The 15,596-nt window shown below is 38.6% G+C and overlaps 1 protein-coding gene across 2 annotated transcripts in view; it reads left to right on the forward strand.

Moving 5' to 3' along the window:
* Window positions 1-15,596, forward strand: part of TMEFF1 (transmembrane protein with EGF like and two follistatin like domains 1) — a 90,712-nt gene that overhangs the window by 39,655 nt on the left and 35,461 nt on the right. For both annotated transcript variants that reach the window (XM_045882788.2, XM_045882787.2), the window contains exons 4-5: window positions 2,227-2,253; window positions 4,475-4,571. In XM_045882788.2, the coding sequence (XP_045738744.1) occupies window positions 2,227-2,253; window positions 4,475-4,571 (124 nt within the window). The remainder of the gene's footprint in view (window positions 1-2,226; window positions 2,254-4,474; window positions 4,572-15,596) is intronic.

Genomic DNA, 15,596 nt, shown 5'->3' on the forward strand with positions numbered 1-15,596 from the left:
TGTTAAATTGGAAAGAGCACTGCACAGGTTAAAAGACCGGATGTTAAGTCCAGCTCTTATTTACTATATGACCTTGGACAAAAGGTCATATAGTAACTACTTATCCCCTCTGAGCCCCAGTTACTTAAACTGTTAAATGGATATCATCTCTTGGGATTGTTAAATGAGGATTGAATCAGCTAAGCTGTGAGGTGCTATATTGATCTTGTTAGTTGCTCGGTGGGCTGGTGTTGTTCATCTCATTTGGTCTTTTTATTGGTCCTGGCCCCTGTGCTAGAGATAACATTCTCTTTTGTTTACTTGAAAACTCCTTTCTTATGCTTTCAGGTTGAGCTTTAGCCTTTTATCCTCTGAAATTTTTCTTCCGTGGCATCTCCTGGCTGAGTTTGTTCACACTTTGTGCATGTCTCTCTGTATATATCCTACTGTATTTCATTTCTCTGACACATGTGTCTCCTGCTACAGCAGTTGCTTTTCAACAGGAAAGCAATATGCCCTGCCTGGGGAGGTGCATCATAGTCCCAGGGTTGGGGTGGAGTTGTGTGGACGGTGGAAGGCATGTGTGCAGTGAAAATATAATCTACAAGAAGAATGCAGTCTCATTATCAAAGACGTCACAATATTTAGTTTTTTTTAGAATTTTAAAGGACACTAAAGGAAGGTATGAGGTATTATATTTATTAAAATTGGACATGGGTTGTAAACAGGTTGGGAGTGAGTATCTCATGCACTGGGGCTTTCTTATTTATCAGTTTATTCCTAGCATTTATCGTGTTGCCTAGCACTTAATATGTACCCAGTCAATGTATGTAAAATAGAAGGAAAAAGGGAGTGTTTTCCTAAGAAAAGTTGGGTCATAAAACAATTTTAAATGGAGTTCCCTTCTTTCTTGTCTTTCTTCTGCTCTTTTACTCTTTCTTTTCCTTCTTACTTACTCAGATGTAATTATTTATGACTGATTAATCAAAATTGAATACAATTTAAGACTATAAAATCCCATGAAGATTTTGCAGTGGATATTACAAAAAAATATGTATTTTTCCAGTTCCTTCTGTTTCTATCATGTTTTGGGAATTCAATTATTGTCTGAAGGAGATTAAAGGGAAGAGAGTGATGAAGAGCTGGAGTGGGTTCCTGAGGATGTGTCTGGCCCCCCCGCCCAAAAGTGCAGGATAAAGTGTGTCAAGTTCTTCACTTGCCATCTCTGCTTTTTTACTATACCATGCTGATGATACTAGCATTACCCTCTTGGTAACATGCTCTGCACCATATGTTGGCCTTTTTAGGATTTATGAAATAAATATTTCATATTAATTATATTTTAGGCTGACTTCTTGCTGGTAATATTGAGGGAGGCTCTTTAATTTCATTAGTAATGAGTGTCTGACCTATACCTTGGTGAGAGTCCTTCTGGTTAGGTTTCCTAGAGGAAGCTAATTTTATCAGTAATATGAAAACCTCAGCTCTGAAGTTCTTTCCTTTTAAGCCTTGAGGCTTTTTCTTACCTTTTGGCTTTTGGCCTTTATCCACAGATTTCATTAAGATTTTTGGAGCAAGACCCAAAGCTCTTTTCCTCCCTTTCTAATAAAAGCAGCTTATTCATTATTCCTCTCAAGCTTTAACAAAATTAAAAATTTTTTTTTTTACCTTTTAAGTGAGTTAATTAAAATTATTTTTATATAGCCATTTACTTTACAGTATTTATTGGCCTTTACTCTGTACAAGGCACCTGCATATTTCCTGAATGGGCTACAAAAGATGTATGAGGTAGATGATTGTGTGTCCAAGGAATTTCTGTTTGGAGAAAGACATGGAATAGGTATATAAGAATAGTTTAGTTTAGTTCCATATCAAAAAAATAAGAAAAAGGCTACATGAGAATTGCTATCACAGTTTGATTTTTTAAAAATATTTATTTATTTATTTGAGAGAGAGAGAGAGAGCCCAAACACTTGTGCGAGTGGGGGGGGGGGGTGGGAGGCAAAGGCGGGGGGAGAGAGAGAGAGAATCTTAAGCAGACTCCCTGATGAGCATGGTGCCCAGTGCAGGGCTCGATCTCACAACCCTGAGATCATGACCTGAGCTGAAACCAAGAGTCAGAGGCTCAACTGACTGAGTCACTCAGGCGCCCCATCACAGTTTGATTTTTGATAGGAAAGTTTACCATTGGATAAGATGAAATTTCCAGCAAAGATATTTCTATTCACTATTTGTTTTTCTTCTCAGATAATGGCTCTGGATCTGGAGAAGGAGGTAAGTTTCAAGTACCCCTTAAAGGACATTTGTTTTCTGTCATTTTCTGTTCTTAACAGCTTTATTGAGGTAAAATTCACATACTGTACAGTTTACTCATCTAAAGTGTACAATATGGTGGCTTTTGGTATAGTCATAGAGTTGTGCATTTATCACCACAATCAACTTTAGAACATTTTCATTCCTCCAGAAAGAAACTCTTAGCCATCACTCCCAACCGTAGGCACTTTGTTTCATGCAGTTATTTTTTGCTAAAGTTTTGTTGACACACAAAGCGGAAATGTTGTAGCTCCTGTTAAATTGAGATTGCATCAAAGTGCCTTCTCCTTGGGATCATCCCCACAAGTGATTTTGGGTTGGACCAGAATATTGGTAAATCTCTCATCGCTTGCTTACAAATTTTTGCTCGTGAGGAATTTTCAAGGTGCAAGGTTATAAAACTCTGGAGCAAGTTGTGCATGGGAAAGAGAAGGCTTGCAGAACAACTGTAGTGGAATCTATGTTTTAAATTTTATTTTACAGACATATAAATTACTTCTGTTTACAGTAATTTCTGGTAATAGCAATTAGCAAGAGTTTACTCTAATTGTCAGAATTAAGAATGACTAATTTATTTCAAGTCTAATGAAGCTGTACTTAGTGTCTACGGTATGCAAAGTAATGCTGGAGGTACTGTGGGGATCTACTCAAAGAAAACTTACTCCAGTAATATTCACACTTAAATGAAAATTACAGTCATGATCCTTTCGATACTATCTGAAACCTTACTTCAGACTTCCACATTTCATAGAATCCTAAAATGTCAAGAGTTGGAAGGCACTTCAAAGGTCACTTTAGAGAATAGAAGAACTGTCTGGAGGAAGAAGTTCAGGATGACAGTTTTTGGGGGAAAAAAAAAGATTAAAGCTATCCCACAATAGAATGTGATTTAAATGGACATGTTCAAGCAGAAGCTTCATGATCACGTGTGAAGGACTAGACCATCAATTCTAGATCTTAGAGCTGGAAAGGGTTTTAAGAGGGATCATGTAGCCTAGTACCTGTGGTCAGATATTTGGTAAGGAAACGGTCATTGTTCTTAGACTAAGAACTGGAAGTTGATTTCAAGATTTGTGTATATAGCATAAATACTGGATGTCTTGCTCTGACGGTTTCTTTTTAGGGAGTATGAGTTTAGAAAGACTAAGTGGTTTGCTCAGATTAGTACATAAACTTAAGTGAGCTCATGGTGGCTGTACCAAAGTCTCAGAAATACATAGGATTGTGATCCCCGGAATTTGGGAGTGTTCATGAGAACCTGGGGAAGATTTCTACTTAAAGTGTAGGCAGACACTACAAATGGAAAGTTTGGAAGTATTACCAAAGTATTACCAAACAGGTTTATGGACTTCTCCTTTTAATATCTTCTTTACTGATTGATACCCCTGAATAAGGTGTTCTTTTCCAAACTAGAATGGGAGATCCCTTGAGTAAGCTGAATCCCTAAATTGGCCTCAGAACAGAGCTCCCTGCCCAGTTTGAGATTATCAGGGTAGGATCCATTCAGGTTGAGGCCCACAAATGTAGAAGCCCTTAAATGTGGGATAGGAGTTGGGGACTACTTAGAGGTATGAACTGGTTTTTTGTGCTGGATTGTAGGAGACCCACACACTTCTGTATTCTAGGTATTTCAGGCTGTGCTAAGTGGCAAGTCTTTTGTAAGGAGACTGCTTTCCTTTCACAGATTTGGAGATAAATATATTTTTTTAAATTCTGGAATTAGTTGTTATGTAGTAAGAAAGGCAGGTATAAAACTGATGTGAAGAAGTGGTTATACTCTATTGCATTTAATCATTTATTTGCTGACTGGCATTCCACAGGCTATTTCAACAGGGTAATCACTGGACCAAATTTATCACCCATGTTTTATTTTCTCTTTCTTATTTAATGTTATGTGATAATTCTTATAAAGGCAATTAATTATCAAAACCTATATTGCACCTTTGTACATAGGTTAAGGGATTATTTTGCTAGCATCAGTACTTGTTTTCCTCATAGATTTTGTTGTACTCTGTATTGGCAACATTTTTGGGCACAAGCATTGATAGATTTTGGAAGTGATTGTTTTTAAGAGCTCAGGTACATTTTCCCTAGAAATAGGATAATGGCTGCTGAAAACGTGAAGCTTATCTGGAAAGGAACCCAACTTTTGGTTGAAAATTTAATTTTTCTTTTTAAACAGAAGAGGAAGGGTCAGGGGCAGAAGTTCACAGAAAACACTCCAAGTGTGGACCTTGCAAATATAAAGCTGAGTGTGATGAAGATGCAGAAAATGTTGGGTGAGTTGATTGAGGGAAAGGGATGCACTTACTTGGAGGATAATCATCAGCACTATTATGTTGTAGAGAGGTATCTTTTAACCTGGTTCTAGATATTTTGTGTATGCCTTCTATATTTTTTTTTGTTTAATGCAGATCTATTAATTTTTCTCTTATGTTGATATAATATCATAGCTACTTAAAGTGTTGTATTTTAGAATGAATCCATGTATAATCTTTTTAGGTTTACCTCTGCCTTTATTTTTTGGGACAGTTTTATATAGTTTATCCTAAGTGCTAATTTTATTCCTCAAAAGTACTTTTATTCTAATTCTCCTACCATTATACTTTATACTAGTATCAATAATTTTCTCTTTTTCTTAACTTGGATTTTTATGCAAAAACTTTTCATGTATTTCAGTGTAAAAAAAATCCAAAACTGCTTCAAAATTTGAGATATAGTAATTATTATGTAATGAGTAAAATATTTTTAGAAATCCCATTTGCACAGACTGACAGTATGTTGTTTTATTTTCTCATGTTCAGCTTTCAGTAAGGTGGGTTTTGTAGCTGGACAGCATTGTCTGTCCAATTTTCACACGGTATATGGTGGAATAGCAAGAATATTTACATCATCAACACAGTCATGTTTGTTTCTTCGGGTTTATTTATTCCCAGTCTCAACCTCTCATTTCCCTGTAGTGTTTGCTTTTTGCATAGTTGATTCTAAAAGCTTTAATGCTGACTTCAGGACGTTATAGCACAAATGGATCTTCACTTCCCTATAGTGCATATTTTAAAACACTTGTTTTATAGAGATTTGCACTTTCTTCCTTACTCACACATATTTTCACTGTGTGTTTTATTCAGCCCTTAAATACATATTCAGGTCTTTCACTGAACAGTGGTAATATGGTTTAATTGGCATTAATGCCCATAGGGAGCTTTACAAATCAGGATTGCACCATTTTCAGGATTATGGTTCAAAATCAGCTATTTGGGTGTTACATGGTAAAATTAATGTCATAATTTACTTGGTATATATTTTAAAGTTGGTGAGAATTGGCACAAAACAAGTTTAGTAAAAAGTGAATTTAGCAAAACTTCAATTTGCTCTCTTTCTCCATGTTGGTCACTTGGATTGACATGTGTCCATCCATTTCAGTCAGAGTGATTTGATTGGGAAGTACATGTTTTCCAAAGTAGAGATGGGTCTGCAGAACAGGAAAGAAATGATGAGCAATATGGACTTGCAGAGAGAACAGATAATAGATGTTATGTTCTCTTCTTCTTGCTTTGTGCTAATGATACGGCATGATGAAGTACTGGTGTGTGTGTATGTGTGTGTGTGTGTATTTTTGTAGAGATTTAGTTCTTTTTAGTGTTTTGCCTCAGGACTATTCTATAAAGGTGTTCAGAGTCAAAATAGTTGTCAGTGATTGATTGGCTTGGTCTGTTGCTCTGTTTTTATTCCTTTCATGGTACCTCTCTCCAGTCCTGTTTTAGACATTTCTCTGCTCTCATTTTTTATCCCTTAATTGAAAGAGATAGAGATCTTTTGCTTAGAAGTAGAGCAGATTCCACCTAGTCTCAGAGGCAGCCCTACATATGACATCTGTATGGTAAAATATACATCTTTCTATGAACACCACCTCATGATATAATGTGTACCCTCTGCCCAGTCAGAGTAACTCCCTTGTAGGTACTAAATTCATTTTGTGCGTCTGTTTTGAGAGCTTGCAACCACCATTTTTGCAGATACAGGCTTTAAGCATAAGAAGTGGGCACAGACCAGGGAAGAGCTTACCAGTAGAAAGGAGCATGCAGGCTGAGGAGCCAGCCGGGGAGCACATAGACTGGGACAGGCAGCCAAGTCCAGGCCAGGAAATTGGTGCAATAATGGGAGAACATTAAGGAAGCATTTGGTACCTTTACCTAAAGGTAAGTGATTAAGCTAAAATGGCTGATCCTACTATGGAAGGAGATAGAAAGAAATTTTAGGAACATTAATCTTTTAGTGTATAAATAGTGTATAAAACACTTATTACTGATTGTAGTTGAGTTTAACAATTAGCCACACCTCAATGGTTATTGTAATTTTTTTTTTTTAACTTTTAAATGGGCCATGGTACCAAGAAATTATATGGAGGTTATTTAACTCCTTCAGCCCACCTTCTGTGTGCTTTTCATGATTACTTTCAGGTGAATAGTGGCACGTTTGCCTAAGGGTAATTCTGACTCAGCCAACTAGACCTTTTCAGTATGGAAAATTGAGAGATGCCCATATGTGGCAGTAGACACCAAGCCTTGATTTGTATATAAAAACCCATTATTTATTAGGACAATGTTATATAATTTTTTAATTAAAAGATAAAACTATAGTTATTAAATACAGAAGGTCTTAGTTATAAAACAAGTACTCATGTCATGGCTTAATTATTATAAACTCTACCAGAATCAGAAAACTTTAAGGTTGAGTAGGATCTTAAAATTTATCTTCTAGCCTAGTCCTCTCACTTTACAGATGAGAAAATTAAGGATTAAAGTCAGAGAGTTTTATGAGGCAGATTCTCCTAAATTCCAGTAGAGTGTTTTTTCCTGATACTAGCTTTTTTGATTCTTAGAAAGAATGCTGTTATCCTTTTCCTACTTCAAGGACTGCTGCTTGATGACTTTTTAAAAAACACTGCCCTCTTCAACCTGGTCCCAGCTGAGATTTCTTTACTTTCCTTATATTCTTCTGGTCACTCTGAATACTAGCTGCTTTTAAATTCCTTGTTTTTACACTTTAGCTGTCATCTAGAAGGTCACATGCCTATCTATCTGTTATGTATCAGTGACTTTTAGATGTTTTTAACTACAACTCTATGTAAGAAATAGATTTACACTGTGACATAGAATTCACGTTTCAAAATTCTGTGAAATAATACTTACCTTTATTAAATGTGAGGTACTCTAATACTTTCTATCTGATTTCCTTAAAAAATGCCAGAATTGACTTCTTTATCCACTAGTGATTATGACCTATAGTTTGAAAAATATTCCTCGATAATATAACTAATCAATATTATATTTCATGTTATATTTCTAGGTATGGGTATTCATTTAAAAATATTTTATTTTTTCTCATTTTGAAATGTCTTTCTGTTAGAAGAAATGTTTTTTTTTTTTTTAAAGATTTTATTTATTTGAGAGAGAGAGAGAATGAGAGAGAGCACATGAGAGGGGGGAGGGTCAGAGGGAGAAGCAGACTCCCTGCCGAGCAGGGAGCCCGATGCGGACTCGATCCAGGGACTCCAGGATCATGACCTGAGCCGAAGGCAGTCGCTTAACCAACTGAGCCACCCAGGCGCCCAGAAGAAATGTTTATACGCTGATTTCCCAAGGGCAGCTGAAATCTTTCTCTTGCTTTAAAGCTCTTTTTCTTGCTACCAGTTTAGAAAAAAACAAACAAACCCTGGCATTTTGGGGGAGGGAATCAGTGGTATCATGTAACTTAATTCTTTGCTATTAAGAGAAGTGCTAATTTTTTATTTAGCCATTTAAATGGATATTTATTTAAATAGGTTGTCTTAGTGTTACATATTGTATAGTGTATTACATTTTTCAGCTATTGTTACATAAATTGTTTTTTTCAGCTCTTTGTGGAAGTTCTGTCTGGTGCAAGAAGTATTATCCTGATTTTACAGGTGAAGCTGGGCTCAGAAGAGGCTGAATGGCTTGCAGTTACCCAGAGCACAGGTCTAGTGACAAGGGGTTTATCCATTGTGTTGTACACACACATGTGCAATACCCTGGTGTTCTCAATGGTGGTGGTTTTGTCCCTGACTTAAGGCTGCGTTCTGCTTTGTGTTTTGGGTTCTTTAAAAATAATTTTTCTTCTCATCTCAGGCTCCTGGCGGCTGCTTCTGGCTGCTGTGTCAAGGTGCCTTGACGATGAAGCTGAGTGTAGATGACCCCGGCTTTTAAATTTGCTTCTCTTCTTTCCCAGAATAGGAGATAATACACTGTAGGAACTGTATCTAATGTAGGAATAAATTCTAAATGTAAAATCAGAGTAAACAGGTTCTTCTGAGTGAAGTGTGTGAACTTTATTACATGTATTTTCTTTCTTGTCTGCTCAATGGCTAATTTATTTATAATTTAAATCAGTTTTAGCTTCTGAAAGGCTTTTTTCCCCCCTTCCCTCCTGAAGCACATTGTGCCTCTCCAGTGACACTCTGGTGTTCACATGGATTAGTGATAGCTATCTTCATTGATGCTTACCTTTTGAATTTATACCTAGAGTTAGGTAGTGAGGTTGCAAGAAATTTGACTCCCACCTAAGTGAGGTTTCAGTATTCCATTGTGACCATTATGAAATATAGTGGATGGACTTTCTGCTTAGCCTTTTTTTGGTGGGGGGTTGTTTAACAAAAGTTTATTTCTCATTCCCATAGTCTGTCACAGTGCTGTGGAACTCTCTAAAACAGCTACTTTCCATGCGGGGGGCTCAGCATTCCACACTACTTTGAGTTCCTGGCCCCTGTTTCTGTATGGGCTCCTAGGATGGAGGCAGGAAGAGCCCTAGAGTCTTGCACCAACAAATAAAGGCCTCAGCCCAGATCTGCTTAGTCTTAAAACTCGGAAATAGCATCTGCTTTACAGCACGTTATATTTCTTAAACCATATGTTGGTAGCAACCCCTCTTTTTCTAAACAGTATTTCTAATCTGGCCAAAGCTGAAGTTATTGCTGCAAAATGGCCATCAGCTGTTTGTCTGGATGGTGGGACCAAATAATCCTAGAACTCCTTCACATCAGTACCCTTTATATTCCTGACCTAAATCTCTGCCACGAATGGTTGAGGATTTGGTAGAATCATCAGGCATAATGTCAATACAGGTGAGTTATAAAAGTCCTCGACTGATTTCTTTTGAACTTTGTATGTGATGCCCTCTGTGGAAATAGTCCCTGCTCTTCTGCCTCTTTGATGTCAGTCTCTCTGGAGATGCTCTTTCCTTGAGTGATAGAAGATTTCAGAGTTGCTAAGAGAATCATTGTAGGTATGCAGTGTGACAGACAACATTGATAAACAGTTAATCTACCTGCTTGGACGTCTTTGTCAATTGTGGGACCATTTTATGTTTGACACAGATGGTTGGTCAGTGTCACAGTCTGATGAGTCTCTCTCTCAGTAGGTTCAATGAAATCTTTTTTCTTGTTTAAGCTGAGAGTGATGCTATACATGTGTGTCCTTCATTATGTTCTCCTTCTGGATGCCACATAGACTTTTTTTTTTTTTTTAATTTTATTTATTTATTTGACAGAGAGAGACACAGCGAGAGAGGGAACACAGCAGGGGGAGTGGGAGAAGGAGAAGCAGGCTCCCTGCTGAGCAGGGAGCCCAATGCCGGGCTTGATCCCAGGACTCTGGGATCATGACCTGAGCCAAAAGCAGACGCCCAACGACTGAGCCACGCAGGCGCCCCCCACATAGACTTTTTAAAAAAAGAGCCAAAGAAGTACCTTTCCTACCATTATCTATTCTTTATTTCCTCCTAATCAGAGATGACAATAAGTTTTGTCATTTAGCATTGCCTTTTTCCGGATATATAGAATATAGACTTTTAAAACTATTTAGGTTTAATAAATTCCTATGATGGCCCCTTAGATTATAATGGAAAAATAATTGTATGCTGTTCTTTTTCTTCTGATAACAGGAAACAAGACTATTAAATATTAGTTTATACATAGTACAGGCCGGATATTAGCAGTGACAGGCTCCTTTGTCCAGAAGTCCTTCCTGCTACAGTACAGTACCTTCCCACTACTCCTACTAGGATGCCACACAGCTGCTAGTAAAGGTTTCCTCTGAGACGTCTGTTTTTAAAATGCAGAACACCGTATCCCCATAACCTTTTGCAGTTTTCTGAATGCTGTGCTACTCTTTGATAGTTTGCCTCTTATTCCTTCTGCCTGGAGTCCCATTTCTATTTAAATCTAGATTGTTTAATTCTTACTCTTCCTTCTCGACTTGGATGTAGTGTGACTCAGGTCACAAGTCAGTGCCTCTTCCCAGAAGCCTCCCTGGCTCTCTTCCACAGTCCCCACGAGTTAGGTGACCTTATTCTGTGTTGCTTCTTGTTCTTGAGAAACAACCTCTGTGTGGTTATTTATGCTGTTGGGATCACTAGCAGATTGTTGGCTCCCTAAGGACAGGGACTTTGTCTTGCTGAATTCTATACTGGATGAATTTGCCATAAGGTTGGGTTGTAGTATCCCTCTGTAGGTCTTTGTTGAACTCATGGCTGTTCACACTAGGGCTTTATTATTCACTTAGAGCTGCACACAGTGTCATTGTATGGATTTAATATACATAAAAACGACTGGTATTGTACTGAACTTTTTGCAGGCTTCATAGGTGTTTGTTAAATTTAAATAAGTTCATATGAATTAGTTTTTTTTATGATTTTATTTATTTATTTGAGAAAGAGAGCATGAGCAGAGGGAGGGGCAGAGGGAAAGAGAGAAAGAGAAAAACAGTCTCCCCGCTGAGCACAGAGCCCAACATGGGGCTCCCTCCCAGAACCCTGAGATCATGACCTGAGCCGAAGGCAGACACTTAACTGACTGAGCCACCCAGGCGTCCCCACATAAATTAGTTTAAGCCAGTGTTTTCTTAACTGCTGAATAAACTTACCATATCAAGAGGGAATAACACTTTCTATATAGAGTGAAGAGAAAGGAAGGGAAAGGATAGATTTTTTTCAGTAATAATACTACTTTCAGATGTACATAGTATTTGATTTCAAAGGGCTTTTTACAAAAGCTTATTTGGTTCTTTCACAAGTATTATGAGGTATTATCCCTATTTTAAAGACTTAGAGTTGTGATTTGCAAAAATCATAGAAGTCATTCAATTCATTTATTTATGTATATATGCGTTCATGTCTTTGAAGTTTGTAGTGTTAGAAACTCAGAAGCTTTAAAAGGCTCCACAGAAGTCTGTTTCCTACCCCGGTTCCCCAGCCATTCAGGTGTCTTTACTAGAGGCAGTCACTGATGTTTATTTAATCTCCCGGTGATTATTTTATGCATGTACAAGCAAATATGTACACATACTCTCTTTCTTTCCTTTTTTAAAACTAATGGTAGTACACTGTGCTTATCGTTCTACACTTTCTTAAAACTTTTATTGTAAAATGTACATTGGTATATCTATGTATGCAATTTAAAGAATACTACATCTGTGTACCTAACACCTAGGGTACAAAATAGAATATTGCCATATTACCAGTGTGGAGCATTAACCCAGCCATGGAAGGGAAGGACAGTAGTGCCATGATTACATGAAGGCTTACAGAAGAAGATACATCGAATGGTCTCTGAGTCAGAGTCTGGCTTTTAGTTTCCCAGAGAGTTTACAAGATTCCCTTCTTGGGATGTCAGTGGGCAAGAGCATGAGTGAGTCCTGGGGAACCTAGGGCTCCTCACAGTGGAGACATCTGGCAGGATTCTAGTCTTGCCATGTATGGATGACTGGCAGGAATGTGGCCAGAGAAGGGCCTGCTCTGTGTTTTCTCCTTATCTCACCATAGCTGACCTCTAGCTCTCAGGAGTCAATTAAATGAGTGTGCTCAGGGTCAGGCAGTAGGACATGGAGGGGAGAGGGGGACACTTCACCACCATATGGTTAAGATGAGCCAAGTGTGGATCAGAGTCTGGAGCAGGCTTACCTGGGCATTCTGTCTCCTGGCTAAAAAGGGCATAGTGGCACTAGGCCTCTTAGTAATCAGTAATCACAGCCATCAACAGGACTGTGGAGAGTGGAACTATTTCAGTGTGGACTGGTTGCCCTGCACATCTTATATCTAGCTGTCACCCTGGGATCTTCCTTCATTGTTGTATCTTTTCCAACAACAACCAGTTCTCTACTTCTCCTATACCAACCAGCTGTTCCACAATTCAGTTCAGTTCCAATGCTCTCCACTTGGAGTAAGCACAAATGCCACAGAATGAAGGCACAGACCCACAAGACCCCACCTGCAAGTGAGGTTCCCTGCATCTCCTCCCACCATACTACTAATTTGGAGATTTCCACAACCTCCCCTTGGGTTTGATAATTTGCAAATATGACACACAGTGCTATGCTTACTGTTTATTATGAAGGATGCAAATAGATGAAGAGGTGCATAGGGTGAGGGGTCTTGAGGAGTTTCTGCTCTGTCTCCATGGTATCAGGTGCACCACCTTCCCGGCACGTGGATGTGTTCACCAACCTGGAATGCTCCTGTTCAAAGTTTTTTATTGCAGTTTCATTATTGGTTAAATTATTGGCCATTGGTGATTGAACTCCATCTCCAATCCCTCTCTCTTTCTCCCCTTCCCAGAGGTCAGGTGGGTTGGTGGGGTGGGGAAATAGAAGTTCTGACTTTTCCATGGTTGGTTTTTCTGGTGTCAAACTGGTCCTTCCCTTCCTTCCCACAATGAGCCATTTCCTTAGCATACAAAAGATTCTCCCATCTATCAGACAGTTCCAAGAGTTTTAGGTGCTCAGTGCCAGGAACAGGGGATGAAGACCAAATATATTTTTTGTTATACCACGAGTATCCTAGAAATTCATTTACCTCTTTTCTATATAGGATAGTTTGCTTCTTGTATTTTTGCCTTGAATTTCTTGGTTTTACTCTCCCATTTTAGTCTATTTTTCAGTAGCTTCTTGAAAAGGGTATAAGATGTTAAAAAAAAAAAAAAAGCCAAACTCTTTTGAGACTTAATGCTTGAAAGTGTGTGTTTTTTTTTTTTTTAAGGATGTTATTTTCACATAATTGCTACACCCAACATGGGGCTCAAACTTACAACCCTGAGATCAAGAGTCACACGCTCCACTGGCTGAGCCAGCCAGGCGCCCCGAAAATGTTTTTATCCTACACCTAATACTTGATTTATAACTTGTCAAGTACATACTTCTAGGTGGGAAATAATTTTCCCTCAGAACTGTGAAGGCATTGCTCTGTTATCTTCTAGCTTCCAGTATTGCTGTAGAAGCCTGAAGCCATTTGATTCCTGATCCTTTGTATATGATCTGTTTTCTCTCTATTGTAGCATGTAGAATCTTTTGGTCCCCAGTATAGTGGAATTTCACAATGTCACATCCTTTTTTAGAAAGTTACTTATTTCTGATTTAAGAAATTTTCTTCAGTTAGCCCTTTTTTTTTTTTTTTAAGATTTTATTTCTTAGTAATCTCCACAGCCAACGTGGGGCTTGAACCCACAACCCTGAGATCAAGCGTCACATGCTCTGCTGACTGAGCCAGCCAGGCGCCCCTTCTTCAGTTAGTTCTTTGATGATGACTTCCTTTCCTCTCTTTTCTATTTGTATTTCTGTTATTTGGTTGTTGGAACATCCTGGACTAGTCCTTTATTTTTCTTACCTTTTCTCCCATTTTCTATTTTTTAAAAATTTTGCTGTGCCTTCTGAGAGATTTCTTCAACTTTATCTACCAGTCCTTTTTTGAGTTTTTTGTTTCTGCTGTAATTTTCTTTTTCTTTTTTTTTTTTTAAGATTTTTATTTATTTATTTGACAGAGAGAGACACAGCGAGAGAGGGAACACAAGCAGGGGGAGAGGGAGAAGCAGACTCCCCGCTGAGCAGGGAGCCCGAAGCGGGGCTCGATCCCAGGACCCTGGGATCATGACCTGAGCTGAAGGCAGACGCTTAATGACTGAGCCACCCAGGCGCCCCTTCTTTTTCTTTTTTTAAAGATTTATTTATTTGAGAGACAGAGAGCAAGGAAGTGTGGGGGGAGGGGCAAAGGGGGAGGGAGGGAATCTCCAGCAGACTCCTCACTGAATGAGGAGCCCAATGTGAGGCTTGATCCCATGACCCTGAGATCATGAACCTCAGCCGAAATCAAGAGTTGGATGCTTAACCGACTGAGCCCCCCAGGCGCCCCTATAATTTTAATTTCTAAGAGCTCATCTTTGTTCTCACGGTGCTCCTTTTTTTTTTCTTAAATCACATCCTATTGTTACTTAAATACTGTTCAGCTTCTATGTCTTTTTTAGTTAAATTCCATAGTTAATATTTTTAAAAAGTTACTCATTTTACCTAAGTTTTCCAATTTGCTGTCTTAAAGTGGCTTATAATAACCCTTCATCATCTATTCAACCATAATCCCTGCTGAATCTAGTCCTTTTCATTCCTGATATGTTTTTCTCTCTTTCTGAATTTATCCTCCTTTATAGATTTGAAAGTCTTTTCAAAGGCCCAACTTTGGCTTAATTGATCTTTTCTGTTGTAACTTTGTTTTCTGTTTCTGCTGAGATCTATCTATATGTCCATATCTATATCCCCATGTATCTGTAGCCATTCCTCTGTTTTTTCCCTTCTTTTTTGTTTTCATTGGACTTATTTCATTGTTCTTTTTCTAACTTCTTGAATGGATGCCTAGTGATTTAATTTTGGGCCATTTTTTTAAGACTTGAGAAAAAACTTGAAGGATTGAACCTGGTGGGTGTCTGAGGGAAGTGTTCCAGGGAGAAGGAAAGCCTGGAGTCAGGAGTATCCCTGGTGTGTTTGAGAGAAAAGGAAGGCCAGTTTAGTGAAAAAATTTTTCATGATAAAAATGTGGAAGGGGCGCCTGGGTGGCTCATTTGGTTAAGGGTCTGCCTTCAGCTCAGGTCATGATCTCAGGGTCCTGGGATCGAGCCCCTAGTTGGGCTCCCTGCTCAGTGGGGAGCCTGCTTCTCCTTCTCCCTATTCCCCTCCTCCTCACTTGTGCTCTTTCTCTCTCAAAGAAAGAAAGAGGGCGCCTGGGTGGCTCAGTTGGTTAAGCGACTGCCTTCGGCTCAGGTCATGATCCTGGAGTCCTGGGATCGAGTCCCGCATCGGACTCCCTGCTCGGCAGGGAGTCTGCTTCTCCCTCTGACCCTCCCCCCTCTCATGTGCTCTCTGTCTCTCTCATTCTCTCTGTCTCAGATAAATAAATAAAAAAAAAAAAAGAAAGAAAGAAGAAAGAAAATTTTTTTTAAGTATGGAAAATACGTACCTCCTTTCATTTGT

This window comes from Mirounga angustirostris, unplaced genomic scaffold (genome assembly GCF_029215605.1).
Source record: "Mirounga angustirostris isolate CCGP_5_RB_7025 unplaced genomic scaffold, mMirAng1.0.hap1 SCAF_15, whole genome shotgun sequence".
NCBI classification, from domain to species: Eukaryota; Metazoa; Chordata; class Mammalia; order Carnivora; family Phocidae; genus Mirounga; species Mirounga angustirostris.